This window comes from Lissotriton helveticus, chromosome 4_1 (assembly GCF_964261635.1).
Source record: "Lissotriton helveticus chromosome 4_1, aLisHel1.1, whole genome shotgun sequence".
NCBI lineage: Eukaryota > Metazoa > Chordata > Amphibia > Caudata > Salamandridae > Lissotriton > Lissotriton helveticus.
In genome coordinates, this window is record NC_136063.1 from 66,252,112 (window position 1) to 66,273,491 (window position 21,380).

The window sequence follows — 21,380 nt, forward strand, 5'->3', positions numbered from 1 at the left end:
TCCTATCTAGAAGAAACACTGCCCACATACACACATATATCTCCTAAGTCAGGGCCAACAATGTCCAGGTCAACAGTGTATGCACCCATGATTCTCAATAATGTTTGTTGTACGGAAGGACCACCCTGATCTTTATTGTGCTACTTCAGTAACAAAGCAAAAAGCAGTAGTGTCATTTGGACAGCTTTCAATTCTTCCAGGTGGGCAATAATGTTCTCTGTTCCCTGGACCATTCCCCTTGTGGTGACATTTTTTGGAGTGTGTAAGTTTTTATTGGCACTTCAAACATGGCAAGTTTACCATATCAAAATATAATTTTCAAATATACAAACAATAACAACCTCTCTACCCTCCCTACCCATCACGCTCTGCTACAACACACAGAAGCACTACATGGTGCACAAAGGAAACGTCCCAATGCAAATGTTGATTTGAAGTTATGTCTCGACAGGACTATTTATAATAATAGCATCTCACCCTTGTGCTGAGTTGTCCTCGAGGATCCCCCCCACCCTCACCACCCCAGCCTACCCTACTTGAATTAGTTGTCAAAATCTGGGTTGGGTGAACTTCTAGAGGGAAATCCTTGACTAGTTTGTGGTGTTCCAACCACCAATGGACTGCCTGAGAAGCATCCAGAGTTACTGGGACTTCCTGTTCGTACATCTGCGACTTGGGATCGCAAAATCCTAGAAGGGGGCTCATTAGGTGATACAGATGCAACCTGGCCCAAGGGAAGATCACAAAAACTGAGGCGTGAACCTCTGGACTTTCAACCACTCATGTGCTGCTGAAGCTCTTTTCGCCAGAAGAGAGGTGAGACAAGAGACCAACCTCGCCTTCTTAGATGCAGAACTGATCAAAAAAGTACTCATTTAAATTGCAGATGCAGGGTGGAACAAAGCGATCTTTCTTGTGATTTAATAAAAAAATGTTGTTTTTCCAGCAGGCTTCAAACTTGCTTCACGTGTTCATCAAGTTTGAAATAAACAATTTCACGTCCAGTCAAAACAACAATACGATTTGTTCTTGACAAAGCAGCTCTTTATATTCTACTCATAAGGTTCGCAAAAGTGACAACCTACTCCTAGGAAGGCAAAGGGACCCCAAAGCTGTCACCACAAGCAACTTAAGAGTGAACTTTTTGTAACCCGCAAGCTATGCTACTTACCCTGGAATCAAGAGAGAGAGAGAGACAGGCTGGAGCTTACCACAAGGAGGCCAGCAACGCCAGGGCTTCTCTTAAGCTTCACATGCAAATAATTGATAGATACTCTATAGTGAAGACTGTTTGCAGAACAAGAATTATGGTGGAACTCCTCCTCTTTCTTATCTGGTTAATAGGAGGGGCATCGAAGGGAGGAGGTGGGTAGGGTTTATTTGTTTGGTTCTGGGCAGGCTTCCTTCATGGGAGGTGCGAGGAGGAAATATGCCATGATTGACTACGGTCCAAGTGTTTTTGGTTTAGTTACTTCTAAATTGCCACAGACATATAATTTAGCGCTTGTGGCAAGCTGGACCTATTGAAACCCCTTATATGTCTGGAATTCTAAAACTCAAGGGATGCAGTGGAACACACATGGGGTCAGCCGGAAGGGAGGGGGGGGAGGCGGATATTCTCCTGCATGAGCGAGGCAGAAGTGAAATGTTTCAGAAAGTCTGAAGTAACTCAAATAAACAATTTAATGGATGGTATCCCTGCCAGCTAATAAGGATGAGCAAGGTCTTCTAAAGATTGCTTAGCATGCACAGACTTTGAAACTATATGATTGTGATTTGTTTTTCTATGGCAAAGAGGTTGATAACTGTGATCAAACGACATGTACCCAAAACTGACATTTGAGCTACAGCTACTTCCAAGATTGACCACCTTCACTGCGTACAATTTAGCATCTGTATGCATTAAAATGAGTGCAATAGTAACCAACAAATTGTTTCCCCAATGATCTCTTTCTGTCAAAGGATCTAGAATGGTAAAATGACACATTATTGCACACCAGGGAAAGGGATTACGGCCTTGAACAAACTGATTCATTGGGTTGTACAAAAATGAGGAATCTATAGATATGACAGCTTTTCTATGATCAATAGCCAATGATACACAATTCACTTATATGTGCCAACATTACATAATTACCCGAGCAGACCTCAGCCCTTTACTGCTGGATTGTTTGTGCACCCCTGTTCAGTGATAATGACATATTTTATTCGATCACCCAAGCATATCCATCTCTTGTGTCATGTTGTACACCCATACATCAACCATAGCAAAACCGGCATCATTAATGCTGCCTCCTTAAGATATAATAGAAAATAAGGTGGTCTAAATCGTTATATTGATTTTTATTGTGCCCTATCACCCACAAGGGTATCCTGATGCTTTTCAGGTACTCAAAACAATCAGGACAATATTCTATTTAAAACAACTTCCATTAAGCAAATGGTGGCCCTAGGACTTGCATGTGACCAGTCCTCTGAAGGGTCTAGACCTCTCAGATCCCGCTCCAGCGCCTCGAGGCTCCTCTCTCGCGCTTCACTGCTTTCACCACTTTTTCCTCGTTGCGTGCCACAGTGTTTTCATTATATTTTTCCTGTTTTTCCCTGCCTTTTGTTACTCTACCCTGTTTTAGCCATTCTCTCGTTTATGTGCTTTCATTTTTCTATGAGTTACACCAGTTTCATCTACCTTTTGTCTCTCATTGTCCCATTGACTTTTGCCTCACATTGTGCCCCAGTTCTCGGTGCTGCGGCCCTTTATGCACCTCCTCCCTCTACTCCTCACCTGCTACTTTCTGCAAACGTTTTCCACGCTCTATCCGCTCCCACATCCCAGCTCCACCTGTAATGGCCTGCGCCCCCACCCCCCCCTACCAAAGACCTACTTAAAGGTGGCTGTAGGGAGGACAACAGAGGACATGTCCACAACACGCCTGGGCAAGCCTGTTTGCGCCCATCCTTGACTAGACCGCGCCTATCACCTAAAACCCTGGTCCTTTTCTGACCCTTCTATGCCTGTCTGCCTCCACGCCCTCAAACCCGGCCGCTGCTCGCCACGCTGGTGCCGCACCACATCTCACAATACAATAGAAACCTTCACCTGCACCTCCTCCTGCATCCCATGCACCACCACACCCACTACTCCAACGCCCACTGCAACCACAGAGCCAGCACCCAACACCCCACCCATAAAGCGACACCCACACGCACTCCACCTTTCGCTATCATGCCGGCTCTCTCAGAAAACATGCCACAGAGATTTGGGACCTAGTGGAGAACGCCTCCCCAGACATTCTTGTCCTCAAAAACACATGGCTGACCACAACATCAACACCAGACATTGCTTCAGCTATACCCGTTGGCTTCAAGATCATCTGACATGATGCCAAGACAGACCCAGAGGATGAATAGCTATCATTTTCAAGGACGCACTCAGCTGCAGCACCAAGTGAGAAACCAGAACCAACTGCATGGAACACCTCAACTTCAAAATGCAAATCACAGCCAAGTTAATCCTGAGTGGAACTCTGATCTACCGACCCCCAGGAACCTGACCCAACTTCACCAGCAACATCTTGGATTTCAATACCCCACTAGCCATCGACTCCAGCACCTAAATCCTCCTAGGAGGCCTTAACTTTCTCCTAGCAGACCTGACCGACCACAACTCAGCGGCACTCTTCCAAAGCCTTGGAAACCTCGTACTCACGGAACACATATCACGCGCCAGACACATCCAGAACCCAGTTTTCATTTCATTCAACGGCATCACGATCAACACATTTCAAAAACATGAAAAGGGGCATCCCAGAATGATAAGGAACAAGCACATGGAATCAACCAGACACCCACAAAAAATCTATTTTACTTTAGAAAGTTTATTTTTATATAATCATTTTTGATAAGATTCTTATAAAAATGCACACAAGAGAATGGTCATGTTAATCAACTTCTAATACATAAAAATTTCATGAAATGGTGCAGGAGACAAAAAGAACATCAGCCCAAAAGCTAATAAAGCAATAAAAAACATTGCACACAGTTCAGTCATTCAATCAGTCAACCACAGGCTCACAATCATGCAATACATACATTCATACTCAATCAAGACATCATTTCATTATACATTAGGAAATAAGCGCCGACGTGCGTTTCGGAAAAAAACAATTATTTAAAATATTCCTTCATCAGGGCCCATGTCTTAATTCCATTAATCTGCGCAGTCTTCAAGAGATCCAATTTGTAGTGTAAAATCAATTTATCAGATAGTCTATGGTCTCAATGAGGGCTGACGAAGCATATCACGATCAACACACCAACTGCATCCACATGGCCAACCACACTATCATCAGCTGCAGACACTGGAACAAACAGTCAAAGATGGACTGGGCTTATGCCCTCCACAAAAACCAACCAGAGCCCACAGGCCACCTATCAATCCACATTAATAACTTTAACAACTGGATCACCTCCTATGCTGACACTTTAGTCCCTCGGAAAAAGAAGCAAAGAAGCAAGAATGTGAATGCAAGCCAGCTGGTACACTGACAACCTCAGAATGAACAGCACTGCAAACAACTGGAACTGAGATGGAGAGCAAGCCAGGAACAATCAAACAAGGAAGCATTCAAACCTGCCCAGAATGGTAACACTAGAAAATCTGGGAATCCAAAAGAAAGGCTTAGACTAGTACATCAACAACAGCTTAAACAGCAGCAAAGAACTTTTCGCTATCACTAAGCACTTAAACACACCGGTAGTAACCATCTGCAACAACTTCTAACCCAATAACTAAGCAATGACCTCTGAGACTTCTTCTACAGCAAAATCACTGCCATCTACGCCAAATTGGACCCACATCCAGACTTCGTCAACCTTACAATACGTATTCCTGTATCAGACAAAGGTGACATCCTGAAACAAGGAATCCCATCACCAAGGAGGAAACCACATATATCATGAAGACCATCTGCTCCAGGGCCCCGTCTGACCTTTGCCCTCACCACGCCTTCAGCGAATGTTCAACCCCCCATCAGCAGAGCTCTCATCCCATTCTGAACAACACCCTCCACACAGCCACCTTCCTGGAAGCATGCAGCAGTCAACGCCCTCATAAAGAAGCCCTCAGCAGGCCCAGCCAAACTCAGAAACTACCAACCGATCTCCCTCAATCCATAGCCAGCCAAAGTCCTAAAGAAAACGATCAATAGACGCCTCTCTGACCACCTCACCAACCACCAGTTCCTCGATCCACACAATCAGGTTTCAGACCTAACCACAGTAGAGCTATGGCTCTCAAAACAGCAACAGATACATCTGAATGATCCTCGACAAAAGGAGAAACCACAGCCCTCATCCTACTAGACCTCTCTGCAGCTTTCAACACTGTCTCCCATTCCATTATGATCAGACGACTTCACGAGCATGGCATCTAAGGGCTTGCTTTTCAATGGATATGCATCTTTCTTATCAGATGAACAAAGACAGTCAACATTCCACCTTATTCCTCATAAGACCGGAAACTCATTTGGGGAGTCCCTCAGAGTTCCTCACTCAGCCCAACCCTCTTTAACATCTATATGATGCCTCTGGCTGACGTTATCTGTGCAACATACTCACCTATACAACTCATGCTGTCTCTCTGGGATAAAACACATAACATGATGTAGGGAAATAATAGGAATACATTTTACAGACACGTACACACAAGTATGAAATCACAAACCCTAATACAAACATTTCAGGTGAAGGGTAGTTTTAAACCTAGGAAAGTAGTGAACCAGCCTAAGCTAAAACATGGAAAAGCTGAAAAAGATAACTGTGGGTTCTGCCGAAATACATAGGTCTCATAGGTCTCAGTGCACATTAGTTTTAGGAAATACACATAATATGTTCTATGGTCAATTTTGCTGCGCTGAAACACATGAATAGATTATATGTCTTTGCAGGTCATCAATAATTAGTATTTATGTCACAGAAAAGGCCACCACATTTCTATCTGTTAAACAACGAGAGGCCACAGTAGAAATAGTTTTTGCACTGTTATGGAGCACTGAGTACAGGGTGCAAACAATTGTGGATTCTGCCTCAGTGCAATCCTGTTGAGAATATGTGAAAGTCAGATGGGCTGGGCTGGGCCCATTGATGTCAAACAAGAGATAATCACTCCCTATGCAGAAAAACAAAAATTTGTTTCTATGTTATGTCACCCTTATTCTAAGAACTAATCCACAAAAGGGAGCTTCTGCTAAACACAGGCATATACATTCTTTGAAATACTTACGTGTTTAGGTAATATCTTATCTGCCCAACTTGCTATTTACGTCATGTAGGAATCTGTAACCCGTGTTTTTGTGGCTTTTGCAGTATATATACTACTGCCTGTAATCCAGAACTTGGAACTTCAGACCTTAGTCTCTTTTTTAACCTGGCTGATTTTCCCAATTGATTGATTGATTAAAACCATATTATTGTGTAAAATTGTTTTGTCTTACCTTACTAATAGATGTTCGCTCCAATAAACACCAGAAACAACTTTAACTTGTGCCTGACAAAAGAGGCCAGCTGGATGAAGTACAACGACCTCAAATTTAACACGGACAAGAGCGAAGTGTTGCTTTTCAGAAAGGATGCCTCGCTGTGAGACTCATCCTGGTGGCCTATGGACCTAGGATGCTCCCCCACTCTCAGCACACGCATTAAACCTCAGGAGAATTATCGACAGCAATCTGGGCATGGCAGCCCAGGTCAATGCTGTTACCTTGACCTGCTTCTCCACCCTGAGCATCCTGAAACAGATATTAAAGTGACTACCTAATATCACAATGAAAACCGTCACTCAAACCCTCATCACCAGCAGAGTGGACTGTGGGAATGTCGTCTACATAGGAATCACCAACCAACTCATAAAAACGCTTCAGACGGTTCAGAACTGGAGCTGCCAGACTAGTCCTCACCCTCCCATATCGGTCTCACATCACATTACACCTAAGGGAGCAACACTACCTCCTTATACATAAGCACATACTGTTCAAGCTCCTCACCCACAAACACTAAGCACCGCACAATACAGGTATTGCCTACCTGAACAGCCACGTACAATTCCACGTACCCTATATGCATCTTCGCTGAGGTAGACTCTCACTAGCACACATACCATACCTACATACATACTCAAAAGCAGAGCAGGTCTCACTTCTCACACGTCGCTCCTAAAGCATAAAACGATCTACCACATTAGAGCCTCCTCATTACTTCTTGAAGTCCGCACAAAACTATAGACCAAGCTCTTCGTACAATGACCCTCGAAGCAGCTCCACATACCTAAAAAGCATCAGGATATCCTCATGGGTGATAGGGTGCTATAGAAATCAACATAACATAACAAATTAAAGCTCCTCATTTTCTATTATATCTTACGGAGGAAACTGAAATGATGCTGGTGTTGCAACGGTTAATGTATGGTTGTACAACATGGCAAAAGAGATGCATGTGCTTGAACGATCCAACAAAAATGGCAATAACTCTGAATAGGGTGCACAAACTATCGAGCAGTAAGAGGGTTCGTCAGTAAAATTTTAAAGGGACTATTGATTAGGCAAGCACTCGGGTGGTAAAAGCAGAGCACATAGTACACACTTTCAAATGAAGAACATGAGTAGTAAGTGTTATTACTCAATAGAATGTTATTGAATGTATCTCCCTTGATAAGCTACATATGCATTGACAGTATTTGAGGTTAGCTTTCAGTGTGCAGGTGGGTACGCAAACTCAAGGGCACACACTTCAGCAGTAACTCATTGACCTATCTTAATGGGGTTTTGCTTGTCATATCAGACATTTTAATTAAAAGGGCAGCGTATAAACATGCTAGAAACATTTGTACAAGTATAAAAACAAAACTAATGCTGACAGACTAACGTTGAGCAACTTAGACCAATCTCCCTTCTCTCTGATTTAGGGAAGATGCTGGAATCTTAGGTGAATTGTCAAATCACCAATTATGTGAAGCGGAATAACATTCTCCATCTCTCCCAGTCTGGTTTCAGTGCTGGGTTTAGCACGGAATATGCCCTTTTGGAGGTCAGTGAATATATAAGAACAAACCTTGATTTGGGACTAAGACAGTGGTCATTCTATTAGATCTTTCTGCTGCTTTTGACATTGTGTCCTACAAAATTGCCATTCAGAGATTGGAGAAGATAGGAACAGTGGGAAGGTCCTTAAATTGGCTGTGTTCCTGCCTATCCGAAAGGTAACAAGCAGTATTTTTATCTCTTTCTACATCTCAGTCCAGATTCGTATGTTGTGGTGTCCCCTAGGGCTCATCTTTGAGCCCCACTGTTTTTACCAACTACAAGGCCCCAGTGGCACAACATTGGGGCCTGAACATCTTATCATATGCAGATGGCACACATCTTTTGCTGTACTTTCAACAGACTAATAATTCCATGGCCAGTGATTTTCAAGGCTGTCTTACTGCGTTGTCAACTGGATGCACAACAGTTGCTTGCAGTCTAACACTGGCAAAATTGAAGTCTTTATACTTGATACACTTTCTCCAATTGATTCTTCATTACTTTGGCCTCCTAAGTTTGGGCAAGTACCTACATCTTTAACAGTTGCTAGAAATCTTGGGGTGTTGTTGGATTTAACTTTATCTTTCAAATCCAAGTACCTACCATGGCTGCTACCTTCTTCGGTCTGTTGAAATCACTGAAAACGTTTTTAAAGTATCTCCCTCTAGTCACTCGGAAGGGGATTATACATGGCCTGATTTGATCTAGAATAGACTATGTTAATGTTCTCTAGCAGGGAACCTCTCAAGGTCTGCTTACGTGGCTTCAGAACATCCAGATTGCTGCTGCCCATCTTGTACTGACTATTACAAAAAAACATTCCATCAGGTCTGGCTTAAAATCACTTCACTGGCTGCCAATCAGGTCAAGAATTAAGTCTAAAACTCTTTTGTTCACGCTTAGAGAATGACCCGGTGTACATCCATAACAGTTCGCACATCAAATCATAATGTACTTTATGTTACTAAAGTGCGAAGAGTCAAATCAGGTGGAAGATTGTTTTCCTTTCTTGCACCCGCCATTTAGAACTTTCTACTGTTGTACCTTCACAATCTTCCTAGTGAAAGTCTGTTCAAAGCCCAACTGAAGACCCTACTGTTCTGCGAGCCTTAGAATCTCTTTTACTTTACTTACTGGCTCTATTTTAGCGCCAGGACGCTTCTCACGAAGCAGCAGTTGCGCTTTATTAATTCATTTTCTTTCATTCATTTACTGAACTGCCTTCAATTTCGAATAAAGGAAAGTCATTTTTAGGTTAAGCGTAATAGACAGTACAAACTGTTGGGTTGCCTATTTGCAACATACCAAGAACTTACAGTGAGCTTACCATTGGTTGGCTATATTGTCAGTCTCATGTGTTAGCTTCTTATTCGATGGCTTGTATTGTCCATCTTGTGTCTGTCCCTCCCTTGGATCACAGACCATTGTGTCCTTCTACTGCTCACTTTCAGTGAACTGCTTTTTCTTTTAGCTAAGCATGAGTTTTCCAGTTGACTCCCTTGTGCGCTTCTCGTCTGTGTACTTCTTTCTGCCTGTGTACCGTTTTTCTTGTGACCGTGCGTCTCCCTTCGCCTTCGTGTTGTTCTGTCCCTCATTTGTGTCTGCCTCTGGCCTGTTCTTCATTTCCCTTCACCTCCACCCGCTATCTAGATCCCCTCCTCTGTTGCCTCCCTAACCCCGCAAGTGGTCCTATTTCTTTTTCATTTTAGTATTTTAGGTCTCGCCTGGTGTTAGCAGCGCGCATGCGCTGCGCTCGTCATGCGAGGGCCTTTTGGAATCAATGCGGATTCCATGTGCACGCGTACGGGTGGACAAAATGTGAGCGTGTATGGACAAGAGATGTGCGCGCGCGCATGGCAGCGTGCTAATTAGTTGCACAAGTGCGGTCCGCTTCGGCCGCGCTTGTTTCTTTATTTATTTTATTAGTTGTGGTGTTTCCCAATACATGAAAATGCAATCGGTCTCGCCTTTGATTAAGTTAAAGCCATTTGCTTTGCTAATGGTATTGTATAGCAAAGCAAATGGCTTTAACGTAATCAAAGGTGAGACCTATTGCATTTTTAATGCTTGTTCGTTTTATTTTGGAGGGCCAAGCATGGAATTTTAGCCAGCCTTTGCTCTACAGAAATAAAAGTACTTTCGCGCTACTTCATTTTCATATTTTTTTCTATTGACCGACCTATTTTGAAAATAAAACAAAAATGGTGCCCATTTCACGTGCATGCGTCACAATGCACGTACATACTTACAAATTGATTCGGCTGGGCCTATTAAATGATGCGGTAGCATCTTCTCATCTTTTGTTCTTCCCTTTTGTTTATGCTGTACAGTGTGTCAGAGTGCCTGAAGGACTGATAGAAACCAGGCTACAATACGTCCTTTCCTGGCATCAGCAGCAATCAGAATACAAATGATTTCAGCAAATCACAATTGTAAATAAGTAAATAATAAGACAATACATACTTTATTCAGTGATTAAATCATACACTAATAAAAGTAATTCAAGAAGCAGTGAGCAGTGTATCACAAGCAAGTTTCAAGCCACATATTACCTGTGTCTAGATATCAGCACTCCGCCCAGAGTGGAACCCGCAATGGAGAAACACATGGCCACCATCCCACTCCAGAATCCGAGCTCTTGGGATGAGAAGCCGCCATCGAGCAAGAAGAGTGGAAACATGGACATAGCACCCTGTTCACCTGAAAGGAGAAGGACCTATTGATGAGGACATGGAAGAGCATATCCAAGAACCTATAGTTATTTTCAAATGTTCTCTGAGAACTCAAGCAATACCTACCAGAGATTGTTATGATCCCTACAGAGGATGCAGCTCAGCCATTATTTTCCTCCCGAAAGAAAAGAATAATTTTATTGGCTTATCTTGTGGCTGATTTAATCTTGCGCCAACCGAGGGTAAAATGTACCAAGACCTTGCATAGCTTCTTTTTTATGTAATCCACATACAGAATTGTTTGCAACACACACATTTTTCTTCCATCAATATTCCAATGTCACCCAACTATATCTGAGTGTCACCTACTCTAGATATAACGATCCTTAAGAACTGCAAAAGGGGAAGAGGTACATAGAGATACAGCATTTTTCTAGACCTACACTTCAAATAAAATGCCCATCTAATGATACTCGATAGAGGTTAGGTCAGTTTTTAAGAGGAATAATTTTGTTGGTGCAATAAAAGAAAATGGAACATTTGTGTTGTGGCATTACAGATGATCCAGTAAGTGGGAATGAAAAGTATGTCAAAAGGTATAGCACATTAACAACTTGGGGTAGAAACATATTTTTCCTGGGGTACTGCTCATGAACAATTTCTGGATCCAGTCTGACGCCTGGGAATAATTCTAAGGTAAAGAATCTGCAGCTACATAGAGACTCTACCAGATAAGGTGTTACCGAAGGTAAGTAACTTATTCACCTAATCGACATTACAGCTCCTTCAGCAACATTTGCAGAGAATGATGTTTGGTATTACCACATTTCATTTTTTAAATCATTCCGTTCAGCAACAATATTATAAAAAAACTGAAAATCCTGCAAGACATTGACCCATGCAAGATACCGAAAACCACATGGCTAAATGGACACTGTGTTGCAGTCATTTACATTATATAAAACAGTACTTAATTTGTAAAAAAATATATATATATATATAAATGCCAGTGCCCTCGTCACGAACTACCAGCTCAAATTACGCACAGTATAAGCAGCGCACTTTTTTGGAAGCATATATAGGGGAATGGCCCACAATTGACCTTATTCTCACGGGGACCTAAATCTCAATCCTATTGGGGTCCTCCTCGGGCGAAGAAGTGCTACTTTAAAATACAATGTGGAACATCCCACTACAAGGGAAACCGCAAACAGGTAAACAAACTAAAGTCGGACAGTTGGTTCTGGAAGAACTGGAACATCTAAACCTCAGAGCAATAAATGGAAGATCTGCTGGGGACAATCCTCCCGCAACAACACACAGCTCAATAAGAACTAATACAATATTGGATTACAACTTCATCTCCCTAGATTTGTCTCATCAATGTCTTCGTTCCAGCTGGGCGACAAAGCTGATAGTGACCACCGACCTCAAGAAATTGTGCTCAGAACAATCATCCCTATGTTTTAACGGTCTACAGAATTTACCACCAATCTTAAAAGAATTATGTTTATGCAAGCCGCAGATAGTAGGATGTTGGAAATCGCAAAACAGAACTTTGAATCGAGTATCGGATTAAGCGAAGTTGGGAAGTGGGAGTACTTTACCACATCTATGGCAGCAAATGCGACTAGGATTAAACCATCAACTCAACAGAGATTTAGCAGTGTGAAGCCTATGTCACAAACTGTCAAAAAAGAAATCAAGCTCACTAAAATTTCTATTTATCGCAATTTGAGACAACTTCGCCGCAAGCCAAATGACAAAATACAACTACAACTACTACAAAAGCAAAAGGTGTTGTTGAGAAAACAAACAAGCATTTGCAATGCAATAGGTCTCGCATTTACACAAGTTTCAGCTATTGGCATTGTAAATGACAATGCCTTTTATTTATGTTTTAAAAACAAAAACAAAAATAAAAGGCATTGTCATTTGTAATGGCAATAGCTCACATTTGCGTAAATGTGAGACCTATTGTATTGCAAATGCAGCTTAACTTAACATCACAGTGATTACCACGGAGCCCTCTCCTACGCTGCCAACATGTCTACCTTCCCTCATACAACCAGATAACTACGCCCAGCAAATAAAACTCTTCCCTGGCCTGATGCTTTACAACTGCCCTTGATAGGAGGCCATAGGATCTTTACTGAGGGCAGTACACTCTGGAATGGCTTATCAGAAGCTCTTCTTTCTGAGCATATATTGATGTGCTCAAGAATACTAGAGCCCCGTTGAAGTACTTAAAACTCTTTCTATATCCTCTCACATCTCACTAGTCCAGCAGGATTCAGCGTCAGTGACCATCTCTTTTCTAGAAAGTAGATGCCCGAGCAGAACTCAGAGTCCAAGGTGAATGTTTTGCAACACTCCCATGCTTTACAGCTAGGTTTGCACCACATAAATACATACGCATACATAAACCTATGTAACTGGACTCATAAGGTTCCCCAAAAGGCCAAGTACTAATCTATAAAGGGCTAACTGCATGACTATTCTAGAGTGCTGTTTCTCCAAGGATCACTTCCTATCTGGGCGTTTATGTGCAAACTTCACATGTATTTTTGTAAAGGCACATTCACCCCAGCAGGGGAATTATGGCACTGACAGAAAAAATTGATGTTTATTGTTTCCCAACTGTACTCCTGTCATCGACCTTGGAAGGATGAAAGAGTGTGAGCCACACCCCTCCCCCGGGGATTTGAACCTGCCTGAATGTGTTATCACACTGAGCCCCCAGACCAAGCTTATATTTTGCTGGAATATGTGATTCCGCTGTGGCACTTCTACAGTGTGTTCATTTGCCTGAAAGCACGCCTTTAGGGCATGGTTGCCTACATGCATGCCCACACTATATCCAGCTGCCTGAACTCTGGTTGCTGCCACCTTTAAAACTGCAACATCCGTGACCAGAACCACACGCCTTTACAGCAAACTCATTAGCTGGTTTGGGGATCCAATTTCTTCACCAGATTCCCATAATGCCCTGGGCAGTATCACAGGCACACGGATGCGAAACTCCAAAGGCTTCGGAGAGTGCAGGCAAGCAAGATGGCTGGCCCCTCTGATCCCCTGGGGGAAATGCGCTCTCCGAGGTGAACGAAAAAGCGGTCTGTGATGTAATCTGCCCTCTGTCATTACAGCAGCTGACCTATCACAGGCCGGGTGCAGGCTGCAGTGGTCACTTGGGCTTCTCTGGGACTGAGCAATGCTCAGCAGCAAATAACTGGCTTAAGTGTACAAGGCGCGGCTGGAAGAAGCAGCAGCAAGAGCCAGCTCTTGTCAGTGCTCAGCCAGTTGCAAGTGCACATGTTAACAGTCAGGGCAGGCAGCATCAGCCACATGGGGCACCTCATGTCACAACGATCTCTCCCATGTCAGTATCACTAATAAGCCCCTCGGTATCAACAGCACTAGGAAGTTCCAAAGCACTAGCAGCCACAATACCATCTGTGAGCCCAACTGCCCCAGCTACGACAACAAGCTCCACACCACTTGCTTCTCTATTTTCACCTACGATGAGCTCCATAACTCCGGCTGTTAGCAGTCACTCCCACCAACTTACTCAGCACAGCTCCACATCGCATATGTATCCTACAGGGGCTGTCAGCAAAGCAAGCAGCAACAGTTCAAACATGACTTCTATGCGGGGAGGGAGAGGAACCGAAAGTGCGCCATGCGTGCGTTGTGCTAAAACGCCGCGTACACATCTACTCTATGCGTGCACATTTCCTGTCCCCCTTCGGCACAGAAACCGAAAACAATAGACCTAAAAACATTGTGAAGTGACCTGACCACGACGGCGTTTCGCCTGGGACTTCTGTACCTCACGGTTATGTAAGGGAGGTTTTTCTGCAAATGACTGATGTGAAAAGGGGCATCCAGTGCAAAAGTAATGGAATCATTTAGCAACAAGAGTTGCGTGTTTTTTCGCAAACAAGAATGGTGAGACCAAAGGGCCCTTGCGGTCTTTAAGTGTTGCCAATGCCTAGTCATCTATGCACAGCAATACACACAACTGCTTTCTTTGAGATTTCCACTGAGCTTGAACTCCTGGTAACATCTGCACAAGCTATAAACAAAGATACCATTCCAGGAATATAATGATAGTTAAAGCTTCTATATGCAATCTTTCTCATGTACTATTTTTGTTCCATTGCCTAAACTCTAAATATGCACCTTTTCTCAAGCAGGGTCACAGACTGAAACATCCGTATACCAAAAACACAGCTGGACTCAAACTGTTGAATCAAAGTCTGCTTTTGTTATATATGTGCATCACAAGACTATCATGAGAGCCCCGCTCTCTTCACTCGTACAAGGGACTCTGCCAAAAAAGCAGAATTACAGAAATCTTGACACTATGCAAACGCTATAGAAAAGAGGTGGGGAATCTGTGAAAGTACATGGAAGGTGCTACCTATCTGGCTGAGCTATCATATGTAAAATACATTCCCTTAAACTAGAATCTGAGCTTGACAGGACGTGAAGTAAAGTAATGCCTTGTTCCAAAAGGGGACCTCAGTCAACAAACCGCGAAGCAATACAGCACCAGGGTACACACTTGGATGAACAAGTTCGAGAAACCACAACCTAGGGCGAATCTCTATAATACAAAATAAACAAGCAAACAAATCCCCCCCGGCCCTCACTTACCACATGCCGCCACAGAAACGCTGGAGCACGCACATCGCAAGTCGGCCTGGAGCGCGCCTCGGAAGAGACGCGGGAGGACAGGAGCGTGACGCCGTGAGAGTGCACGTTGGCGTTCCCGCGCGTTCACACACCTGAGTCGGCTCGTGCCCAGGTCTGGATCGGCTTGTGCACAGCTCTGTCTCCCTTGGGAGAGAGCAAGGCGACTATAAGTCTCGTTGGCGGCAGCACTTCGCGCTGCAACGCCAGCGAGACCTAAAAAGGGATGCAAATAGATGTGCGGAGGATGATCTCTGGGGACAAAATAACATGCAGACATCAAACAGAGTAATAGCGCCAGATTCTGGAGAACTTTAAATCAATTCATCCCTCCTGCCCACTTGGGAATCTCTTCTAATATCTCAGAGGAAGCATGGACAGATTACCTCAGGTCCCATTTCCACCAAGATACTGAACCCATGGCTTGGGGTAAAGGAACTCAAAATGTTTCAGAAGGTGTAACAACCAATAAGGCCTGGGCTGCAAGTAACCATATAGTACTTGAAAAACTACAGAGAGAACTACCATTAGAGGACCCTCTAAGAAGCAAAATCAGTATCATCAAACGGCAAATTGGGAAGGGGAGGAGAGAAGGGGGTCCAGGCCAAAATGCAATACCACCAGCACTATACAAACAAGAGGCAAATGTATGGGCAGCAGTTCTGGAACCACTCTTCACAGAAATAAGGATGTCTAACATTCGGCAGTGCTCCTGGAGAGGATCAACTATTTCACCAATTTTCAAGACAGGTGAAAAGTCGAAACCACAAAATTATAGGTTAGTGTCCCTCGTGGATAATGAGGCAAAGTTCTTTGCCGGAATGTTACTAGAGGAGCTCCAGGCATAGCCAACGAGAAATTTGTAATCCCAGTAAATCAAACTGGATTCGCAAAATCAGTTGGGACAACCACAAATATATTAACAATGGCAATGCTAATGGATAAGGCTGAATCCGCAAGGATGCCATTACATCTATGTTTTATAGATTACAAGGCAGCCTTCAACCATGTGAATCGCAATAGCCTACAGAAACAGCTTCTTATAGTGTCATTTTTGGTCTGCCCAAATATACTTCACCTGCACAAATCAGGCTAGAGTTTGGTATCCAGAAAGAATCCTTTGCAAGACAAGGGGCATATATTATCACCTGGGACTAAGTGCGGAAATCCGTTCAAGGAACTCTTAACGAATATTTGTGGAAGGAGTTACAACAACAAACCGCCTCACCCGCTGCCAAATATCTCAAAAGCAGCCTGCACAATATGGGACTGAATCAGCTCTGGGAAACACCTACAACTACCACCATGTTTAAAAAACTAGTCTGGAAGACGGTTAAACATCTTTCATGGGTAGAGGACAAAGTATCTCTCTCGAAAAGGGCACATGGATGGATTACTCTGAATACCTATAAGGAGCCAGCAGCTCAAAATTATTTTGATCTTGGCTATGCTAAAAACACAAAAGTCAGGTTCTTAAAGTACAGACTTGGTCTCCTACCCTGCATGCAGCATTTTCCACCCTGGCAAAGGGAAAAAGCAGGCTCTCTCTGCTGCTTATGCGGCTCAGCACCAGAAGATCTGCTGCACTTACTATGTTCATGTAATGAACTGTCACAAGAACAGAAACCACTGTTAAAACGCCAATTCGGGTGGCCAGAAGCGTCAAGATGGCGGTTGCACTTTAGAAGTGCTCCGGACCCCTCCGTCATTTGCTCCTTTATCTGCCATTATCATTGACCATTTGCTTCAGTTTTTGTCCCTGGACTGCTTCTACGCCTTGAATCCATGAGCGGCCTTGTGGAGCAACCCGCTGTCAAATGGCGGCAAGCTTCGGTAATCTGCTCCCGCCTGAGGTGCTGCGCTGAGATAAGAAGCTACCGAGTTATCTGGAGGTGACAGATTCACCGCGGACCCGTGAGCCCTGCGCCTGGTGGAGGTGAGAGGAGCCGTGGCCTGTGGAGGTGGCCAACTGCTGTAATCGGATTGGGTTCTCGAGGCGCTTTGAGGAATGCAGGAGGACCGGCTGTCGATCGTGCTGTGAGAGAAGAGGGAAGGCGAGAGACTGTCCCGCTCCAGCTGGTGGATGTTGCTGCCGGAGTCCGAGCCCCATATTAAGTGAGTGTTGGGCCTGGAATGCTGCAGGAGATTTTAGTGCCCAGTATCATAGCACCTCTCCTGGGTGTGGTGACCCCCTTTGGTGGCACTGCGCAGGGGACGGCGACTGCAGGCAGACTGTGGGACTGGGTCGGCCGCAGGGCCCTGGAGGTCTGCCTTTGCTGATCCGAAGGAGCCGGCAAGAAGAGGGGAGGAGCTGGGAGGCGGCCTGCGGCGGACCCGCTGCGCCGCCTGATTGCTGACGCTGAGCGGCTAGAGAGCAGACGGAGTGGTTCGGCCGTTGGCTCGGGCAGCATGGGGTGAAACGGCTGATGAGCTGTGTCTCCTGGTAACCATGAGGCGCATTTGAAGAAGGTTACCTGATGTATGGCCTGAGCATGGGTTCCCGACCTCTGGGAGGGTCCTCACCAGGTGGGGCATTCTCCTAGCTTATTCCTGGGTAGAACAACAGTGTAAGCTGGGCACCCAGGCCACTGCCCTCCTGCGCGTGCAGCATCGGTGGCCCGCTACACATGGCCTGGGACTCAAGTGACCTCATCTGTATTTGAAGGGCTCTGCCACTACTCCGGGCGGCGGCGTAGGCGGTACCATCCCTCTTGGGTGATTTGCTTCCTCCTCCCCCTCTCTTCACAGCATTGAACCTGGACCGGATCACCGCTGCGGAGGTCCCATGTTGAACGTGAGGCCCCCCCCCTCTCTTAGGGGGTGATTGAGATGCACGCTCGGCCGGCGGGCGGTGGTGGGAGGCGAGGACCGCTGATTGTACTGCCGTGTTCGTGCTGGCTCTGCGAACTTAGAGGCCTGGTGTGTAGGTGAGATCTACGGTTAGGAGGAAGACGGCAGGAAAGACGTGAACATCAGCTTTATGCACCCCCCTGCCCCCCAGTCATCATATGAGGGCTGATTGCTGCTGTATTGGAAGCGTGGCCCTCCCTTCCTGGCTCACATTCTGTGAGTGAGCGGGAGTGTGAGACCAACTGCCCGAATACAGACTGAGAGGTGAGGAGCGGTGATGCTCACTGGATCCTTTTAGCAGGGGGTTCGGCCGTCGTTCGGGCGGCAGGGAGGAAGCTCCAATTCCCCCCCCCCTGCCACAACTCTTCTCCCCCTCCTACGCTTTGGGTTCCTGGAGGTCTTCCCTTCGCTGAAGTCTGTGGCCCTGGACGTAGATTTTAATCTTGGGCGCCCCCTGATGTCCTGTGGTGTGGGAGGGGCCTCGGCTGCTGACTCGAGAGGTGGCGCCAGGTGGGACGTCTAATCCCTCTTAGGGTCGTTGGGGATCTCGTGGGGAGAGCCTCTCTGATGCACAGCAATAGTGCATTGGGTGATTGCCCTCCGCCCGTTCCCTGGCTGCCTCGCTCACTGTGTATCCTGCGGCCCATGCCCTGCTCCTCCACACCGTTGGCCCTGCGCCCTGAAACCACTGCTGGCCTCGACCCTCAGAGGAACCCTGCACATCTGCATTCGCTTAGTGGCTAGACCTGCATAAGGGCTATCGGCCATTGGTCGGACGGTAGAGCCCGGAGTAGCGGGGTTCTATCCCCTTCTCTTCTGCTTTCGGGCCTCCCGCGTCCCAGTCTCATCTGGTCCTCCTGCCTTGCAGACTGTCGCCAATGGGTAGGGACAGGGCACCAAAGACGCCTGCCACCCAGACCAAAATGGACCGCTTTACCACTACCAACTCTGGGGCAGCTGGAGGAGCCGCGGACAAAGAACCTCCTTTCCCTACAGATCTGTCCACTATCCTTCAGGCAATCCATGCCTCGCAAACATCAGTAGAAGGAAAGATTGCTGAAGTCCGGGTCGATGTGTATGGCTCATCCGGCAGTACCTTCGCAATGTCGCAGCCCGGATTAAGGAAGCCGAATCCCGTATTTCCCGCCTCCGTTCTCAAATTCAGGAGCTTCACCTAGGGCTGAGGATGCTGAAAACAGGCCTCGTCACAACAACCTTCGACTAGTGGGATTTCCAGAAGGAGCGGAACAGGCCGGGTGGCGGACTTCGTAGAGCGCTGGCTGCGCTCATGGATGCCAGTAGGCTCTCTCTCCCCATGGTTTGTGATTGATAAGGCACAGGGCTCACTGGCTCCCAAGCCAATACGGGAGCACCCCATAGACCGATAATAATGCGAATCCTCAACTTTAAGGACAGTTCTGTTCTGGCTGAAGCCTGTAAGCAAAAAAATCTCAAATATGAAGGTCTGAAGATCATGATCTTCCCAGACTACACTCGAGAAGTACAGGACCATCGCCGATCATTTGGGGAGGTCAAACAGAAATTGCACGAGCACACTATACAGTACAGGCTCCTCTTCCCCGCCCGTTTGCAGGTCATTTTCCAGAATAAGGCCCTCTTTTTCGATTCCCCGGCAGAGGAGCGCCCTTTGAGGCTCAACACTCGTACTCCATCTCCCACTTCCGGCGCTGGAAGTGCCGGCCACAACTCCCCAGACCCCCGGGCACAACACAACCGTTCACGCAGGAGAAGTGGGCAGAGACGGGCTCGCTCTGATTAGCCATTGAGCTCCACTCACCAGGTGGATTCCGGGGCGCTCCCTGAAGCCCCTCTTAGGATGAGTCGTGCTGGTTCTTCAGGTCGCTCAGACCATGGGGGTGTCTCACACTGGCCGTCAGTGGTGGTCCTACCTGACAATGATCTTTCCCGCAGTCCGACGCTCCTCACAGGTCCTGCTTGATCCCGGCTTCATCTTTCCAACGCAACTAACTCTGCTGCTGGGCTGCTCTTTCAAGTACTCATGACTCTATCTCCCGATGGTCATGAACACACACATTCTGCTATGAGGAGGGGTCCTCCACGATTCAACATTCCCAAGCGTTTTAGTTTGGTTTTCTTTTGGTTTTTCACTGTTAGGTTGACAGATGCTTCTGTTCCTGAAGTATAGGGTGGGGGGAAGGGGTTGGGGAGGGGGACTGATGTCCCGCTCCGTTTTTGCTGTTTCCGTTGTTAGTTGTACCAGCTTGCATACTCAGCTGCATGGCAAAAGCGCGGGGCTCAGCCCTGTAGCACCGTATCCACCAAAACCTCACACATGTGCCATTACGCCCACATTGGCCACCCGTGCTAGATGTCCTGCCCTAGACCTGCTAGCCCTATGTCTGACAACCAGGCTGACGTGGTTACGTTTTCCTACCGGTACCAGACTGTCGCGCACTTCTTGATGTAACCATCCTCCCCAGAGGTCTATCTGACCACTCCCCAGTGGCGGTGCGGATGGGTGGTCTCCCTAGGTCTTCGCACCCGATCTGGCGGCTGAATGCTTAGTTCCTCCAAGACCGGGACTTTAGAGACTAAGTGGGAGACGAACTCTGTCGATACTTCACCACCAATCATGAGTCGGTTTCCTCTCCCAGCACCCTATGGGAAGCCGGTAAGGCCACTATCCGGGGCTTTGCCAAGGTACAGCTCAAGCTTACACGTGTGAAGCATGATTCCCACATCACGCACCTGGAGGCGCAGGCTATTCTAATCAAGGCTCAACCTCCGGAACAGAGGTCGGAGGCCCAGGACAGGAGATTGGCGTTTCTAAGGGATGAGATCAAGCAGACCTCACTGGAGGCTGCCAAACTCCTATGGAGGTCTTCCGTGGCTCGAGTCTACGGGTGGGGTTACAAAAATGGGAAACTCCTCCACCGCCTGACCACCTATCCGATGACTAACCGTATCATTCCTGAAGTACTTGATCAGGACGGAGTGCCACAGCGAGCTCCCATGGCGTTGGCCCAGTGCTTTGCCGCCTACTATGCTACCCTTTACACTGCGCAACGCCCTGCCCTTTCGCTCCCGGAGCTACTCCGGCACGGGC

General features: G+C 46.2%; 1 protein-coding gene across 4 annotated transcripts in view; it reads right to left on the reverse strand.

The window, feature by feature from the left end:
• The window catches only part of SLC33A2 (solute carrier family 33 member 2), a 109,662-nt gene that overhangs the window by 76,098 nt on the left and 12,184 nt on the right, over nucleotides 1-21,380 (reverse strand). For all 4 annotated transcript variants that reach the window (XM_078686438.1, XM_078686439.1, XM_078686436.1 and 1 more), the window contains exon 3: nucleotides 10,628-10,775. In XM_078686438.1, the coding sequence (XP_078542564.1) occupies nucleotides 10,628-10,775 (148 nt within the window). The remainder of the gene's footprint in view (nucleotides 1-10,627; nucleotides 10,776-21,380) is intronic.